General features: G+C 42.7%; 1 protein-coding gene and 1 long non-coding RNA gene across 2 annotated transcripts in view; one reads left to right on the top strand and one right to left on the bottom strand.

Annotated features, from left to right (window-relative positions):
* The window catches only part of LOC125934382 (uncharacterized), a 365,655-nt gene extending 350,423 nt beyond the window's left edge, over nt 1-15,232 (bottom strand). Inside the window, exon 1 of the long non-coding RNA XR_007461364.1 lies at nt 14,874-15,232. This is a non-coding gene — a long non-coding RNA (uncharacterized LOC125934382). The remainder of the gene's footprint in view (nt 1-14,873) is intronic.
* Nucleotides 7,632-19,209, top strand: part of REEP5 (receptor accessory protein 5) — a 38,822-nt gene continuing 27,244 nt past the window's right edge. Inside the window, exons 1-2 of the mRNA XM_049647729.1 lie at nt 7,632-7,808; nt 8,535-8,628. Of these exons, the coding sequence (XP_049503686.1) occupies nt 7,691-7,808; nt 8,535-8,628 (212 nt within the window). The 5' untranslated portion in view covers nt 7,632-7,690. The remainder of the gene's footprint in view (nt 7,809-8,534; nt 8,629-19,209) is intronic.

Genomic DNA, 19,209 nt, shown 5'->3' with positions numbered 1-19,209 from the left:
TTCTTCCTAACGTATATGATGGAACAAAAATGTGTTAATGACTTCAAGTAGTTAAGAAATTTTCTTAACCTGAAGAAACAGCTTATGGAGAGAACAAAGGGGCCTGATCATAGATCATAGATCTATGGCAGAGTTTTCTTCTGTAGCCTATGAGGGATATAGTAATAACATTTGCATCATCCCAAGTTGGTTTGACTTCCTTCTTAGCAATTGCCAAAGTCAGCCTGCTTCGGGCCAGCCTTTCCCATGGCCTTCCGGATAGAGACCTGGTCTGTCTGGTTCCCAGGTCTGGCAGCATCTGGCACATAGGCTATGCTCCATAAATATGAGTGAGTGAATAGTCTGAGACCTAAGGCCAAGTTCTCACCTTCTGCACCTCTTTCTCATCTATGAAAGAGTCTAAGCTTTTTGTAGAGATGACTGGATGACCTGAGGGTCCCACAGTCCCCAAACTGACTGTAATTTCCTAAAGGTAAGAATTAGGTAATATTCTTCTACCTCAATTTTAACATCTAGCTGTATTCTTTTTCTTTCTTAAATTACTTAACACTTATTTTGCATTAGGCATCCTTCCAAAAACTTTGCAAATGATAGTTTATTTTACCATCATGACAACCCTGTGAAGCTGGTACTATTGTTATCCCTATTTTACAGATGAACCAACAGAGAGCTTATGTAACTTGTCCAAAGTCACAAAGCTAAATGATGGGGCTGGGATGTCACCCATCCAAGCTGGATTCAGAGACAGTGTTCCACATACTATGCTTTACTGTGCTGCTTTGTCTTACTACTATTAGGTAGAATGATGGAGAAAGGAAAACATTTGGAACTTAAGTTAGGACAAAAGTGAGAAAGGAGTAATATTTATACAAAAAAAATCCAAATGAATAGTATGTTTCCAGGTACTTCATGCATAGTTGATATAGTACAAATGTTGACACTGTATGACACATACTGATAAAAATCTAGGCTGATTTGGGGGCCTGGGTGGCTCAATTGGTTGAGCGTCCAACTCTCGATCTTGGCTCAGGTCATGATCTTGTGGTTTGTGGAATCGAGCCCTCAGTCAGGTTCTCTGCTTTCAGCACAGAGCCTGCTTGGGATTCTCTCTCTCTCTGTCTCTCTGTCTCTCTCTGCTCCTCCCCACACTCCCTCCCTTTCTCTTTCCCTCTCTCTCTTTCTCTCAACATAAATAAACTTAAAAAAAAATTGGCTGATTTGAATACATAACTTAAAAGGATTTTGCTCCTTGGCTAAAGAACCTTAACGATATCAAATTGTGAATCATTTGAAGTACTCAAAAACATGACCCCGACTTCCACTTAAGTAATAATTACTGCAATCATTTAGTAGGAAATTATACAAACTTGCAACTGGCTAAAAAGCTCCAAACTCGGCGCTTCTTGTAGGCAGTTGTAATAGTTTGCTAGGGCTGCTATAACAAAGTACCACACAATGATTGGCTTAAATAACAGAAATTTATTGTCTCACAGTTCTGGATGCCAGAAGTTAAAGATCAAGATGTCTCTAAGGTTGCTTTCCTCTGAGGGCTGTGAGGGAAGGATCTGCTTTAGGCCTCTTTCCTTGGCATATAGACAGAGGGCTTCTCCCTGTGTGTCTCACATCTCTCCCTCTGTCTGTGTCTGTCCCTGTGTCCAAATTCTCCCTTTTTACGAGGACACTAGTCATATTCGATTAGAGCCCATCATAATCACCTCATTTTAACTTGATTGCCTTTGTAAACACCCTTTCTCCAAATAAGATCATATTCTGAGGTACGGAAGGTTATGATTCCAACATATCTTTTTTGGGGAGGATGCAATTCAACCCATATTGGAAGTATAATATAGGGGGAAGAGTCTGTGTCTGAATTCTAGCTCTGACATTCATGAGACTTTGCTATACCTCATTTTCTTCCCTTAAATGAAGGTAAAACAGATAGTATCTGTCTCATGCTGTCATGAGGACTAAAGGAATTAGTACATGTAGCATTTAGACTATTGGGTAGTACAATGCATGTTAGATATCCATTAATTCAAAATATTGTTTCTGAACACCTATAAAGTGCCAGGCATTATTCCAGGTGTTTGAGATAAAGAAGTAAACAAAATAGGCAAAAACATCTACGTTGGTGGAGCCCATAATGTAATGGGAAAAGAAAAACCATTTATTTATTTATTTATTTATTTGAGAGAGAGAGAGAGAGAGAGAGAGATTGAGAGAGCTTGCCCAAGCGGGGAAGAGGGTCAGAGGGAGAGAGAAAAAGAATCTTAAGCAGGCTCCACACTTGGTGCAGAGTGTGACAGTGGGCTTGATCCCATGACCCTGGGATCACAATCTGAGCCAAAATCAACAGTTATACACTCAACAACTGAGCCACCCAGGCGTCCAAGAAAAACAGTTTAAAAAGTAGAACATACAGAGAACACAGGCCAATATCTCTAAAGCAAAAATCCTCAACATAAGATTAACAAGCTGAATCCAACAATACATTAAAAATAATTATTCACCATGATCAAGTGGGATTTGTTCCCTGGATGTGAGTATAGTTCAATATTAGCTAACCAATCACCATGATACATCACATCAATAAGAAAAAATACAAAAACCATATTATCATTTTAATAGATGCAGAAAATTCTGTCAAATTCAGAAATTTGACAAAGTACAACATCCATTCTTGATAAAAAGTCTCAAGTATATAAGTTTAGAGGAAACATAACTCAACATAATAAATGCCACATATTAAAAACCCACAGCAAACTTGGTGATGAAAAACTGAGAGCTTCTTCCCTAGTATCAGGAACGATGTCCACTCTGATCACTTTTATTCAACATAGTACTGGAAGTCCTAGCCACAGCAGTCAGACAAGAAAATGGAATAAAAGGCATCCATATTGTTAAGGAAGAAGTAAAACTTTTACTGTTTGCAGATGACCTGAGAACATATATAGAAAACCCTTAAGACTCCACCAAAAAACTACTAGAACTGATAAATGAGTTCAGTAATGTCACAGGATACAAAATCAATGCATAGAGATTCATTACATTTCTTTTTTGAAATTCATTACATTTCTATACGCTAACATTGAAGCAGCAGAAAGTAAAATTAAGAAAACAATTCCATTTACAATTGTACCAAAAACAATACTATAACTAAGAATAAGCTTAACCAAGGAGGTCAAAGAACTATACTCTGAAAACTATAAAACACTAATGAAAGAAATTGAAGATGGCACAAGCAGAAAGACATTCCATGCTCATGGGTTGGAAGAACAAATATAGTTAAAAGGTCCACACTACCCAAAGCAATCTACAGATTTAATGCAATCCCTATCAAAATACCAACAGCATTTTTCACAGAACTAGAACAAAGAATCCTAAAATTTGTATGGAACCACAAAAGACCCTGAATAGCCAAAGCAATCTTGGAAAAGTGGTATCATAGTTCCAGATTTCAAGTTACACTACAAAACTGCAGTAATTAAAACAGCGTGATACTGGCACAAAAATAGACACATAGATCAACAGAACAGAATAGAAAGCCCAGAAATAAACACACGTTTAGATGGTCAATTAATCTTTAACAAAGGAGGCAAGAATATCGAATTGGGAAAAGACAGTCTCTTCAACAAATGGTGTTGGGAAAAGTTGACAGCTACATGCAAAGAAATGAAACTGGACCACTTTCTTGCACCATACACAAAAATAAACTCAAAATGAATTAAATACCAAAATGTGAGACATGAAACCATAAAAATTCTAGAATAGAGCCAGGCAGTAATTTCTCTGACATTGGCTGTAACAACATTTTTCTAGATATGTATATATGTCTCTTGAGTCAAGGGAAACAAAAGGAAAAATAAACTATTGAGGCTACATCAAAATAAAAAGTTTCTGCACAGCAAAGGAAACAATCAACAAAACTAAAAGACAACCTACAGAATGGGAGAAGACATTTGCAAATGACATACCCAATAAAGGGCTAATATCCAAAATATAAAAAAAGAATTCATACAACTCAACACCAAAAAACCAAATAATCCAATGAAAAAATGGGCAGAACATAGGCAGAGGCATTTCTCCAAAGAAGACATACAGAAATGCAAAAAGACACATGAAAAGATGGTCAACATCACTCATCAGGGAAATGCAAATCAAAACCACAATGAGATATCACCCACCTCACACCTGTCAGAATGGCAAAAATAACACAAGAAACAATAACCATTGGCAAGGATGAGGAGAAAAAGGAGCTCTTGTGCCCTGTCAGTAGGAACGCAAACTGGTGCAGCCACTGTGGAAAACAGAATGGGGGTTCCTCAAAAAATTAAAAATAGAATTACCATATGATCCAATAATCATCATTCTGGGTATTTGCCCCCCAAATACAAAACACCACTTCAAAGGGATACATGCACTCCTGTATTTATTGCGACATTATTTACAATTGCCAAATTCTGGAAGTGGCCCAAGTGTCCGCTGATAAAGAAGATAAAGGTATATAAAATACAAAGGAATATTAATTCAGCAATAAAAATGAAGGAAATCTTGCTGTGGGGCCTCCCCACTGGGTGGGGGCTGGTGGCTCAGGCAGTGAAAGAATTCACCCAAGGCACAATAAAGGTGATAGAAGTTGACTTAATATATTGCCAAAGAGCAGCGGGCAGGACAGCAAAGAAGAGGCTGTCTGTCACGAGAAGATGGTGAGGGGCTACAGTTATAGGATGGAGTAAGGGAGTGTGGCAATGTATGGAATTTCCCCTTTTTTGGTATCTTAGGAACTGTGCCTGGTTGTAAGCAGCCTATTGGTTGCTTAGGGCCTATGGCTTAATGGGCCTGTGTGCGTTAGTCTGGTGATCACTGTGGGCCCTTTTGCCTTGCTTAAGTTTCCACCGCTCAAGCCTGGTGCCTAAAAGTGACCTCTACACTTGCCATTTGCAACAACGTGTATGGATCCACAGAGTAAAACGAAGTAAGCCAGACAAAGAAAGAAATACTGTATGATTTCACTCATATGTGGAATTTAAGAAACAAATGAACAAAGGAAAAGAACAGACTCTTAATTATAGAGAACAAACTGATAGTTAGCAGAGGAGAGGGGGGCAGGGGGCTGGGTGAAATAGGTGAAAGGGATTAAGAGTACACTTATCCTGATGAACACTGAGTAATGTATAGAATTGTTGAACCACTACATTGTACGCCTGAAACAAATATAACACTGTCCGTTAACTATATTGGAATGAAATAAATAAAACTATATTGGAACTAAATAAATACAGTAACATTTAAAAATATGTTTTTTTTAAAAGTACAACATTTGGAATGCCAGACAGTAATTGTTACAGAGAAAAGCAAGCCAGGGACTAGAGAGCATTGGGGGTTGCAATTTGGGATCAGAGAAGCCCCCACTGACGTGCCATTGGAGTAAAGACCCGAAAAGTGAGAAGAGACAGTTAAGTGGTTACCTGGAGCTTACCAGATAAGGGAGGGTTCCCCCATATCAGTACTACTGACATTGAGGCCTGGATAATCTTGTTGTGGGAAGGCTGTCCTGTACATGGTAGGATGTGTAAGCAGTATCCCTGGCTTCCCCAGCTGTGACCATCTGTTTGATAACCAAAGATGTCTTCAGACATTGCCACATGTCCTGTGTGGGGCAAAATCACCCCTAGTTGAGAACCATGGAGCTAGAAGAAGGGTGAAAGGCCTAAGGAAGGAATGCGTTCAGCCTGTTTGAGGCACAGCAGGGAGGCAGGCAGTAGATGAAATCAGAAGACAGCAGGATGAATTACATCACCTATGACAGATGGAAAGCTCCTGGAGGGTTCAGAGCAAAAAAGAACACACTTGACCCACATTTTAAAAAGATCCAATTGGCAGGGCATCTGGGTGGCTCAGTCGGTTCAGTGACTGACTCTTGGTTTCTGCTCAGGTAATGATCTCACGGTGGGATTGAGTCCTGGATCCAGCTCTGTGCTTGTGGCCTGGAACCTGCTTGGGATTCTCTCTCTCTCTCTCTCTCTCTCTGCCCCTGTCCCACTCATGCTGTCTCTCTCAAAATAATAAACTTAAAAAAAAATTTTTTTTTAAAAGGTCCAATTGGCTGACACATTGAGAATTGACTGCAGGTGGAAAGACAGAAATGGGGGCGCCTGGGTGGCTCAGTCGGTTAAGAGGCCGACTTCAGCTCAGGTCACGATGTCGGGCTCTGGGCTGATGGCTCAGAGCCTGGAGCCTGCTTCCAATTCTGTGTCTCCCTCTCTCTCTGCCCCTCCCCCGTTCATGCTCTGTCTCTCTCTGTCTCAAAAATAAATAAACGTTAAAAAAAATTAAAAAAAAAAAGACAGAAATGGACAGTTCATCTGGGAGGCTATCACAATAATCCCATTAATTTTTTATTTGGTTTAATTTTGTTCACTGATGTGACTGGATGGTGGCGGGAGCACTGAGAGAATTGAGCTAAGAATTTCTAGGGAAGAAAAGAGGAAGTAGAATTAGAGTAAAAGCAAAGGAAAAACCCAGGAGTGGGCAAGATAGCTTTTTTTTTTTTTTTTTTTTTTTTCCCAGAAATGGAAGGCAGTGCTGTAGCTAAGTCAATCTGAAAGAGCAGAGGGGTTGTGTTGGACAAAGAGGAAACGCTGGGGGGCAGTTTGTGTGCAGAGTCAGTGAGTGCTAGGTACTCAGGAACCGTAGGCTCTCGTCTGTAAGTAACTGGGAGCTTTGAAGCTTAATAAGCAATGATGAAAGCTCTACCCCAGTGTGCAGATCATAGGAGTCAGAATAATTTCAGAAGGAGTTTCCTGAGATAATATGGTGAGACATAACAAGACCCAAAGTTCAGGTGGAGGAAGAGCAGGAGCTGGACATCCTGAAGGCCCCAAAGTGAGGCCCTGCCCTAAATCTTGGAATTACCTTCTCACGGTATTTTGCTTGTAGGCAACTGCAGACTACTGTCTCCCCTGGGACAGGGGGGTAAGGGAGTGGGGATGGAAACGTTTCCAGGATATCAGACATTAATCAAATTCAAGTCCACCACAAAAAGGTTTAAGTAGTGCAGTCCTTTCTTGGAAAGGGTGTCCCCCAGGGGAGGGTGTTTTAAGTCTCTTCAAGAGTCTTTCCAAAAAGGCTATTGAGAAAAACTATGCTGAGTTCTGGCATTGGGGGGAAAAGCATGTCTCCGACAGGAGTTCTTTCAGGGTGGTCGTACATTTCAATTTTTAGATTTCAAATGCCTTAGTAGGGTTAGCACAGTAGTACAGGCACATCAGACCAGTCCCACTACACTGAGGGTGGGGGCAACAAGGGCACCTGCCTCTCCCTTTCCACCTGCTTTTGCACTCATCGGATTTGCGAAAGGAGCTCGCAAGAGTCTCACCCGACTCTACCCTCCGTGGATTAAGGCTGCTAGACGCGGGATACGGTCGCCCCGCCGGGAGCCGCTGCAGCTCGGGCCCCTTGCCACTGCCAGGGAGGCGCAAGTCGGGCCGCTGGCCGGGTGTGGCGCTGGTGGCGGAGCGCGGGTGGGGCGGGCGGGGCGGGGCGAGGGGCCGCGCGGGGAGCTGGCCGCGTCAACTAGCGCCAGTCCCGCCCGCCTCCCGCCCCCGCCCTCGCCCCCGCCCCCGCCCCAGTCTTCGCGCTCAGCCCCGGCACTAGGAGCAGCACGGGCAGCGGTGCGAAGGTCCTCGCCATGTCTGCGGCCGCGCGAGAGAGATTCGACCGGTTTCTGAAGGAGAAGAACTGCATGACCGACCTTTTGGCCAAGCTCGAGGCCAAGACCGGCGTGAACAGGAGATACATCGCGCTCGGTGGGTGCGGGGTCGCCACCGCCTGCTGGGCCCCGGGAGCAGCTGCTGCACCAGCTGCAGGGGAAGCGAGCGGGAAGGGGGTTCGGAGGTCGGTGACAGACGGGGGCGAGAGGCATCCTAGGGGCCGTCTGGCCGCCCGGGGAGGCTTGGGGCCAGAGACCCCGCCGGGGCGCCTGGGCTGCGGCGGCGGGGGCAGGGGGGGTGCTGGCCTGTGTTCGCGGCCCGGTGGCGGAGCGCCCGGGGAGCGGGGAGGGCCGGCGCTGACGTGTCTGTCCCCGCGGCCGAGTGCCGTGTCCCAGAGGCCTTGCGCAGGCTAGGCTCGGGATGGCAGGGGCCTCCTGCGGGAGGGCGCGCGGGCATGCTCCTAACACTGTCCGTGGAGCTCAGTACAGAGAAGGGTGTCCCCGGGAGGGGAGGGGCCGCGGGCAGGCGAAGGAGTCGGGGCCTCTCTGGATCCTCTGTGGAGCCGGGTTCCCTGGGCTACTGCGCGGTACGGCGGGGGAGCCCTGTGTAGGGAGAGCATGAGGAACGGCTCGAAGGTAGGGGCTGCCTGGTTATCCCCAGACTCACTGCAAAGCCCGCAAAGGCGCGGGCCCCACCTTACGGCGGTTTGTTTTTCTAGATCGCCTATACCCGGCCAAGCCTTGCGGTTGTGGGCGGGGGCTGTCCGGCTTAGCGCTTCTTGTCCCACAAGACCCACTTCTCTCCTCATCCTCATGTCTCCAGGTGTCATTGGGCTGGTGGCTTTGTATCTGATGTTCGGTTATGGAGCTTCTCTCCTCTGCAACTTGATAGGATTTGGCTATCCGGCCTACGTCTCGTAAGTGGCTCCCCCTCAACCCTCCTTTCCTCCTCTTCCCTCCCCATCCCCCATCCAGGGCTGCCCTAGTTACTAACACATCCGCATTTTCCTGGGAGAGCGGTCAGTGCACCAGAAGGTAATAACTGCTTAAGGTTACACATTTTAGAGCCTTAACTTGATGCCTGATCTCCTGATGACTAGCCGAAATGCTTATTTCATCAGATTATGTTGGCAGGGTGGGTGCCTTCTAATGGATGCACAAATGGAAAGCGTTACAACAAAGTCGTCCTGCCTTAACTGGTGGGGAGATCTTAACTGGGTACAGAAAGCTGATTCCTTCTCCTTAACAATTATTTAAATGGATATTTCTCCTTATATGTATGTGCACAGACAGTAAAACCCCATCAAATGGGACTTCCCTAATTCAGAATTAATGTTAATGCAGAAACTGGGGAGACTTTTACTTTCATGATTTTGAAAAGACTGGCTACTTCTTACAGGCAAATGGAAAACACCCTAGGATAAAAATAAAAACAACCTTATAAAATGCATTCCTAATATAGATCCTTGGTTGTAGAAATGACTCATTTATATAATTAAGCTTAAAAACGTATCTGAATTTATTACTACTTGAGGTTTTCACCCTACAATGGTTATTTTGAAAATATTCTATCTACAATTTTATTTTTTCATTCATTCAAATAGGAATTCTTTCCCACAAATGAATTGTTTTACTCTACACCACTACCCGAGAAAGCTGGTGGGTTTTGCTTTCGTTGAATTGGTCTCTGCAACTTTTCTCGCCTATAGAGATAAAGGAAAACATTTAGGCTGGGAGGCTAAGACACAGATAAACACATGTATTACATCTTGGGTCTATTACAGGGCAGGCTAGAATTTAATATATGACTAGAAAGAAGGAAACATGTTTTGGAAGTTAGTTCTGATTTGAACAATTAAATTGAAGTGACATAAGTAGTTGCTGTATTAGTTGGGTGCATATCCTTAGTAGCACTCCGTGATGTCTGGCCATATTAGGATACTACTTGCTTGAATGAATTTGGAGGTCCTGTCGTCATGTTGAGAAAAGCGTTTACCCTTATCCGGTATTACCTGCTAAAGCACCATTGAGGTTGCATATGTATACCAAAAGATTGTGAAGGGCAGACCAGGAAAACTGGTTTGACTTTCAGATCAGTGAGAAAAAGTATAAGAATAAAAGTTTTCCAAAAATGTAATCTACTGAGAATATGGTGTAGGTGTATATAGAAAGTGTGTAGGCAACACTGATTATAAAAATGGCTTGTGGGCACCTTGGTATCTCAGTCGGTTAAGCTTCTGTCTTGATTTTGGCTCAGGTCATGATCTCATGGCTTTTTGAGATCCAGCCCAGCTTTGGGCTCTATACTGAACTTGCAAAGCCTGCTTAGGATTCCCTCTCTGCCCCTACCCTGCTTATGCACACTGTTTCTCTCTAAATAAATAGATAAACTTACAAAAAAGGCTTGCACCACATGTCTATGATAACAGACAAAATAACATAAATGTACGTTCCTTCTGATTGTGTATTCTACTTGCAAGAGTTTTTTCTTTTAAATTTTTTCAATGTTTATTTATTTTGAGAGAGAGAGAGAGAGAGAGAGAGAGAGAGAGAAACAAGTGGGGGAGGGGCAGAGAGAAGGAGAGACAGAATTCCAAGCAGGCTCCACACCATCAGTGCAGAACCTGATGTGGGGCTCGAACTCACAAACCCATGAGATCATGACCTAAGCCGAAATCAAGAGTCAGATAGATGCTCAATGGACTAAGCCGCCCATGTGCCCCAAGAGTTTCTTTAATAAAAAAGAGTTTGAAGCATTTTTTTCAGGTTTGTAGTTCAGAGGTTATTGACTATATTTTGAACAAATCTTGGGTGGCATTTTAGTAACTGTCTAGCTACTTGAATTATTTTGAACTAGCAAGGAATACAGACTTTTGGAAATACTGAAGGATAAAAAACTTTTCCACATCAGTACCATTTGGTACATAATCCTGTGAGAAACATAACCTTCTCTGTTGATGTGATGAGATCGCTGATGTGGGCTTTAGTCAAGTAAAAATCTGTTTCTAGGTGGGCTATGTATATTCAGAGATGTGCGGTACTCTACATGACTAAAGGTGCAGACAGAATTCAAGTATGTTTCTCCTTGACCTGAAGTGGATTCATTCCAGCAGGAACCTCATTTTCAGTCATATTTTAAAGCAAGTCAATTTCAGGTTTTTTTAAAAAATCATTTGTTTGTAGTCATTTATTCATTTTCTGCATAGTCAGCTGAATAGTATTGGCTCTTCTTACCTCCAAGAAACCAAATGCTCTTGTCTATTGCTCATAATTCTGTGAAATGATAGAGACAGTCATATTTCTGAGTGGGTCAGGTGGGTGGGTTTTATATATTTAGAATTAATTCTATTCACTGAGTATACTTTCCTTTCTATTTGAATATTTTGAGGTAAAGTGACATTTGTAGGACACCTTACTAGGGGTTGGAAAAGTGCTAAAAATCTAATAAAGGGAATATCATGAAAAATTCAGGAAACAATGAGCATCTCTAGAGTGGTATTTATTCATAGGATGCTTCCTTTTTGTAGACGCAACTCTTTTACCTATAAAATAAAGATAAGATTCTCTGACCATAAGGAAATTAAGTGAAGATTGCTCTCTGTGGGTATTTGGACTTTTCTCTAAAACAATGGTTCTCAGCCTTAGATGCCCATTGGAGTTATCTGAGGAGCCTTCAGAAGTGCTGAGGCCTAGTCCCAACCTCCAGAGATTCTGGTGTAATTGGCCTGGGATGCAGCCTGGGTTTGGGGGATTCAGGCTCGTTGGTCTTTTACAATTTGTAAAGGATTCTAATGTCAGCCAATGTTGAGAACGTGTGATGTACAGCAGCAGCAATCTGTGCTTGTTACACTTGAAAATGGGGTACAAGGGAGAGAAAAATGGCCTGCTGACCCTGGGCCCCACCTGGCCTCTGCTTTGTCAAGGTGATGTGGAACTGTGTGCATAGTACAAAGCACACAGACCCCCCTGTGAGTAAAATTCAGGCAGTCAATGTTAAACATTAGTCTAATCAAGTTTGTTCATCGCTTAAGCAGTGTAATTGTGTAATTGCCAGAAACCCCTTGAAAATGGTGTTATTGGTGGCACCCAAATCAGTGTTAGTTAAAATGTGGGGCACCTGGGTGGCTCAATCGGTTAAGCTTCCTACTCTTGATTTTGGCTCAGGTCATGCTCTCATAGTTTCGTGAGTTCGAGCCCCATGTTGGGCTCTGTGCTGACCCTGAAGAGCCTGCTTGGGATTCTCTCTCTCCCTCTCTTTCTGCTCCTCCCCAGCTCATGCTCTGTCTCTCTCAAAATAAACTTAAAACAATTATTTTTAAAAATGTGATCTGTGATCCCTTTCCCTTTAATAGTTCTCCTTGCCTCTTATAATTCTCCCTGTGCTCCCCAGCCAGAGTTATTCTAAACAATATGGGTTCATCTATTTAGCAAAAGTCAAATCCAGCCACATGCCAGGCACTGTGGCAACACTTGAGATACACGATGGGCTGAGGTCAGCATGCTCTCCATTCTCTTTGAATGAACGGTCTACCTACATGCACTACAATAAATAAAGTAGTGACACAGTGTGGTAAGTAAGCCCTGTGAAGAAAATTGACAGGGAGCGGGGGTAGGGGATTGCGGGAAGGACCCCCTTTCCGTATTTATGTGAGATACCATCTGAGTTAAGGCTTGAGGAATGAGAAAGTGCCAGGCCAGCCAAGAGCAGAGCCAGGCTGAGGGAGCAGCATGTGCCAGGAACGGCGCCTTGGACGCTCTGAGCGGGAAGAAAGGTGAGATCGACCCAGAGAGGTGCAGGTGCCATCAGGCAAGGCTGGTGGCCGGTTAATAAGTGTAGTTTTTATTCCTGGTAGTTTGTAGGGAGTTGGCAGGTTTTCTGATTGCCTTGGATGGGTTTTACATAGGGGGTGACATGAGGGACGCCTGGGTGGCTCAGTCAGTTAAGCTTCCAACTCTTGATCTCTGCTCAGGTAATGACCTCGCAGTTTGTGAGTTTGAGCCCCGCATCAGGCTCTGTGCTAATGGTGCAGAGTCTGCTTGGGATTCTGTCACTCCTCTCTGCTTATCCCCTGCTTATGCTCGCTCTCAAAATAAAGAAAGAAACATAAAACAATTTAGGGGGTGACATGATATGATTTACATTTTAAGGTCATTTTGGCTACTGTGATCTCTGGAAGGAATTAGCCATCCTGCAAAACTCTTGCCAGTCTCAGACTTTCTCACCTTCAGCTTTTGCTTCCGTTATTTCCTCTCTTCTCCCTCCATCGTAGGGAGGCCCACAGATTGTATGTAATGGTCAGCACTGGGCTTAGAGGCTGCAGGGCACAGAAATAAAATTTGGAAAAGCTCATATGGCTTCATTGCTTATCCTGTGACTCACCACCTTGGGAAAGCTGTGGGTGGGACCCTGGCATTACCTGGCTTCAGGTGAGATTGTAGCATGTTGGAACAGACAGCTGGAGGCCTGGCTCCTGGAGGGGCAGTTAGTGCCTTATGAGGTATCCCCTTCCTACCGGTTACTCTTTAAAAAAAAATTTTTTTAACGTTTATTTTTGAGAGACAGAGAGTGGCAGAGCATGAGCAGGGGAGGAGGAGAGAGAGAGAGAGATAAAGAATCCGAAGCAGGCCCCAGGCTCCGAGCTGTTTGTCAGCACAGAGCCCAATGTGGGGCTCAAACCCACGAACTTCGAGACCATGACCTGAGCCGAAGTTGGACACTCAACCGGCTGAGCCATCCAGGCGCCCCCTACTGGTTACTCTTACTTTCTGGTACATCATTTCCGTATGTTTCCAGACTTTTTGGCCACACTGTACAGGCACTTTGAAATCTAATTCCAGCCTTCTCATTGTCAAGAGCTATTGACAGAATTGCTGTCATCTCTTTATTCATTCTATTCCTGAGAAGAGAAGGCAGACCACTGCATTGTAGGAACTCTGTTATTAAGGTAGACCCACCCCCATGCTGCCCATTTTTTTGCCAAGATATAATTCACATGCAGCCTTTTTAAAGTGTACAATTCAGTGTTTAGTATACTCATAAAGTTGTGCAATCATCACTGCTATCTAATTCCAAGACATTTTCATCACCCTCAAAAAGAAACTGGATCCATTAGCATTCACACCCTATTTCTCCTATGCCCCAGTCTCCAGAAACCACTTACAATTTTCTGTCTCTATGGATCTGCTTGTTCTGGACTTTTCATATAAATGGAATCCTGTAATATATGGCCTTTTGTTTCTGGTGCAGCCTTGCTTTTGTTTGGCGAGAGGGCAGAGGGAGGGAGGAAGGGAGGGAGAAGGAGAGTAGTGGGGCAGGGGGAATCTTAAAGAAGCTCCATGCCTAGCACGGAGCCTGATGCAGAGCTTGATCTCATGACCAAGGCATCATGACCTGAGCCAAAATCAAGAGTTGGATGTTTAACAGACTGAGCCACCCGGGTGCCCCAGTACAGCCCTGCTTTTAGTGGCATTGCACAAATAAGAGTCTTTCTGAAAGACGCCCTATGAGCGTGTGCTATGCTGCACCCTCACATGCAGAGTCTGTTGCCAGAGACCTAAGGTAGCCCTCACCAGGGGTCCTCGAGTGGGTGCTAGTCTTGTCCCTGCTTCTTTGTTCAAATGGAATTATGAGGGAAAGTCTAATGACTTTCTTTCCTCTTTAAAAAAAATTTTTTTTTAACATTTATTTTTGAGACAGAGGGAGACAGAGCGTGAGTGGGGCAGGGGCAAAGAGAGAGAGAGACACAGAATCTGAAACAGGGTCCAGGCTCTGAGCTGTCAGCACAGAGCCCAATGTGGGGCTCGAACCCACAAACTGTGAGATCATGACCTGAGCCTAAGTCAGATGCTCAACCAACTGAGCAGCCCAGGCGCCCCTAATGACTTTATTTTCTATTTTTGCTTTTGTCCTGCAGAGAAAGGAAAGGAGGAGAGTTTGCTTTCTATCCTACTCAGCAACTTAAAAAAAATTCCACAAAAATGTCTATTAACTTTTATTTTTATTTCATTTTTTCATAAAGATCAGGCTACCACCTTCCTGGGACTATCAGAGTTGGGCCTTAGAGATCAAGCATGTAATCTAATTCCTTTGGTTTTCTTTTCTTTCTTTCTTTTTTTTAAACCCCAGCATAAGGCTTTGAACTCATGACTCTGAGATCAAGACCTGAGCTGAGATCAAGAGTCTGATGCCTAATGAGCTGAGCTACCTAGGTGCCCCTAATTCCTTTAGTTTTCAAATGATCCAGGCACAGAGAGGTAGAGTATGTTTCTGAAGTTCACACAGGGGCCAGTCTTGGTCTGGAACCCTCAGCTACTATGCAGGAATGTGAAAGCACCTTGAGGCATATTTTAGTACCAGACTCGAAAAGATTAAATATGTTTAGAGTCCAGCATTTTGATGACTGTATACAGTCTAATGTTTGGCAACACTTTTGAAATCTCATGCCCATTTCAGTGATGTGTGATTCTATCTCCTGTGTCCTCACCAGCACATTAAAAAAATTTTTTTTAATGTTTATTTTTGAGAGCGAGAGCACAGAGCAGGGGAGGGGGAGAGAGAGAGAGAGAGAGTGAGACACAGAATCCAAAGCAGGCTCAGGCTGTGAGCTGTCCGCACAGAGCCTGATGTGGGGCTCAAACCCACAAACTGTGAGATCATGACCTGACCTGAAGTCGGATGCTTAACTGACTGAGCCACCCAAGTACTCCATACCAGCCCATTTTAAACTGTGCCACCAATACAAACAATGTTACTGCTTTTAGCTCTTTGCATAGCTGAATACCTGTGTAGCACTTCATTTAATAGATACTTACATCCCTATTTAAGTGCCTTACAAATGTAGCTCATTTAATCCTTATGGCAACCCTCTGATGTAAGTACTATGATTGTTCCCATTTTACAGATAAGGAAACAGAGAAAGAAGTAACTTGATCAGGGTCTCACAATTAGTAGATGGTAAAGTGTATTTAAACCCAGGGAGCCTGGGTGGCTCAATCGGTAGAGCATAAGACTCTTAATCTTGTGGGTCATGAGTTTAAGCCCCAGATTGGGCATAGAGCTTGCTTACTTACTTACTGACTAACAACAAACCCAGAGCCCATGTTTTTAAGTTTTATGTTACACTGCTTTCCATGTGGCTCTTCGACTGTCTCAGATACATGCCATGCCCTATGCAGAGATGAAAATTGAACTGTTGATGTAAACTTTTTCTTTTCTCAGTTTGACATAGTCAATACACTGTCTTGATGCAGTGTATTTTTCCTCTCTCAAATAGGGGACTGCCCCCTCCCCCCCCTCAACCAAGTCATCTATCTGCACACATAGGCATTTGCAGTGTTTTGGGAACATGAGTTAGAATGTATTAGAAATAACTAACAAGTTATTTCTCTTGTTATGTATCATTGATTTACAACAGCAGTGACATAACTAGTTATTTGCAGAGACTTGCTCTCTTTTACCAGGGCAAGCCCCTATGAGGATGGCACACTGAATTGCATTTCCTGAGAGAATGTGGCCTTGCCTTTAGTTCTGTGTCAGGAGGCAGAGAATCTTTAGGAGGAGATGTTTGGGGGTGACTCCTATGCGGTAAGATCGAAAAGGGGATGGTGTGTGGGGGGGTGATATTTGGGAAAGACACTGTCAGAGTAACCACAAGAGTTGTAATACAGTTAACCAGAAGTAAAAGCTACTGCCTCTTCTTAGCTAATGATTCACAGCAGACAAAGTGCGGGAGCATAGTTTACAGAGGACTCAGATCAACTCATTCAAGATTTGCAGTGGCAGCCTCCTGTAACAGAGGTGTTCTCCGAAGGAGCATTGGAGGAAGTTGTCTTGGTATGACTGGCAGTTGAGCACCACTTTCTGTTTCGGAAAACAAAGTCCACTGACGCAAAGTGAGGCTTCCCTAATGGTGCTGGAGGATGTGTACTTGTGGTTCTCTTCTGAGACTCATTAGTAAGGGGGGTGTTTGTTTTCTTGGGTGCTTCCCCCCCCCCAAAAAAAAACTTGTAATTATGGTTTGTTTCTTTTTTACTCTTGAGAACTTGGGGGCAGATACACTTTCTCCTAAGCTGCTTACGTTCCTATTACACTAGCTTTTCTCTCTACAACTGTAAGCTCTGTGCTGGAGTGCTGAAGAGCAGAGTGGCGAATGCCCACACTTTGACTCCTCTGGGTAGTGTGAAGCTCAGGTGGTGTTCTGGCCGACGGTGCACTTGGCTCCATTACTGGCATTGTGTGAATTTTGCCTTCAGCGTCCTGAGATGTTAGATGTTTAAGTTTTATCAGCTTTTTATTGGTTGAGTTTTCACTTAGTATTACTGCTAATATTGCTGAGCTATTTTAAGATGGAATTGTGGAGAAACTAAAAAAAGTAATAAAATATCCTTATAATCGCATGTCACTATTTTTGTAGGCAATTACAGCCAGAATTTTAGATTAGGTTAGGTTAGGGTTCCCCCCATCTCCCTTGCCTGTACCATAGAGAAAGGAAGGTCTTAAGGAGCAAATAAGATGAATGATTTAAATTGCTTACTCATGATCTACTTTCTGGGCTCTTAAGCAGTCGTGACTAGAAATACATATGGGACATTCTAAGGTATTGGTGACTGTTGACAACATTACCAATTAGTTAATTTTGAGGAACAATGAATTAATTTAGAATTGGAAAGCAGTTTCAAAAATTGTTCATGAAATGGTTTTTTGTAGCAATTGAAATATAAGTGGGGCCTGTAGAAACCTCTTCTGACTTTGGTCTGTGGCTAGCACACTCTTCTGGTTCTTGGGAGTAGAGCTTATCAGCCCCTCTCAGTCACATGACCACTATATTTATCCTGCAGCCTCCGAGAGTTATGCCAGGTGATCTGGTGAAGGGATCACTTACATGTCAGAGGTAACTCGAGGCTGCTATCTGCCTATCTTGATGTGGCCTTCTTTTGTCTAGGAAAGGTCAGTTTAGATCATTCTTGTCCAGGTTGTGAGCGTACTTGAGCCTAAGTTAAACTTGATGATACTATACTTGACATAGACATTACATTTATAGAACCATTCATTTTATTGACAAAGGGTTGTTCCAGTAGGATTTGCATCTGCTGTTTTATTGCTTTAGGCATACATGTTTTTTAACTATCAAATAGTTTAGCACATTAAGCTTTTTTTTCTTTTTTTTTTTTCCTTCAAGCAGGGAAAGAATGATCTTTTATTTTTTTTCAATATATGAAATTTATCGTCAAATTGGTTTCCATACAACACCCAGTAGCACATTAAGCGTTGAGTAATAAAATGTTAGCTAGTTTAGGTCCTAAAGATCAAGCTGCTGGGGCAAGAGCTACCTTTTACAGATTTGGAAACTAAGGCCACAAACAAGTTACTGGACTTGGGTCATGGGTTTGTTGGGGCAAAGCCAGGGGTAGTCGTAGGGATGCCTGAATTCTCTGGCCTGCACACTTTAACATTCCTCATGTTTTATATTTGACTGTAACTGAATATTTCATTTTGCATTAAAAAACAAAATGGTGGGAAGTTGGTAAATAAGATCATTGTAATTAAACACCAAACTATTTGACGACTGAATGACTACTTTTGTTTTATTATTCAGTCTCCCTTGGAGATGTTTTATAGACTCATCTAAAATGTATTTGCCTGTGAATTTAGCCTATTTATGTATTTCATTAAGTCGGTCATTTTATATAGGAGAACAAACACCATATTAAAGAGTAAAGGAGTTTGATATATTTTTGTTGTTCTTGTATAGTAACCTCAGAAGATAGTTTCTACATATTTAGGATGCATACCTAGCTACCTATAATATCTTTTTTCTTTCTTTCTTTTTTTTTTTTTTCGAATGGGGGAGGAGGGCTGGCTTGATATAAATCGTAATAAGCAAATGGAGTTTTTCATATGTTCTGTTTTCTTCCATTAGTTTCTCTAGCTCTGTACAGGAGCCTCTCTCTTGCTTTGAGAGCACAACTACTCTGCAGTGGAAAACAAGTAACTCTGAGTGCCCATGGCTTCTTACCTTCTTTTCTTCCATGAAGAAGAAAAATGTTTTTATTAGCATGGAAACAAACTAGTGTTTATGTCTTAAAATACGTAATTTTTTCCTTCTAATTTGATGCACTGTATGTGTCAAATAAGATTTGCAGTGGCATTCTCCTCAACCAAGGTAATAAGAAATTAGTAAACCTTTTTGAGCTCTCAGGAGTTCCTAAATCACACTCTCTGATAAATTAACACAGCAGAAGTAGTCTCATGCATAGTGGGTGCTGTGTATGGTCACGTTATATGTTTGCCGTATCAAAAAGGATTATAAACATTATGGTCTGTATTCTTCATACTTAGGCTTCAAATAATCTACCTTGAACTCGGGAATATTTGCTATTAAATAAAATTTACCACGTTAGAGATAAAACAAACCAAGTGGAATCGAGGCAGATTTCTTTCTGTTCTTTACCAACAGCATATCTCAAGGCTGTTTATTATTATAGGTTGTTTTATTAAC

Source organism: Panthera uncia (assembly GCF_023721935.1).
Source record: "Panthera uncia isolate 11264 chromosome A1 unlocalized genomic scaffold, Puncia_PCG_1.0 HiC_scaffold_17, whole genome shotgun sequence".
Classification (NCBI taxonomy): Eukaryota; Metazoa; Chordata; class Mammalia; order Carnivora; family Felidae; genus Panthera; species Panthera uncia.
The sequence above is the reverse complement of the archived record's forward strand: the minus strand, read 5'-3'. Positions and strand labels throughout refer to the sequence as shown.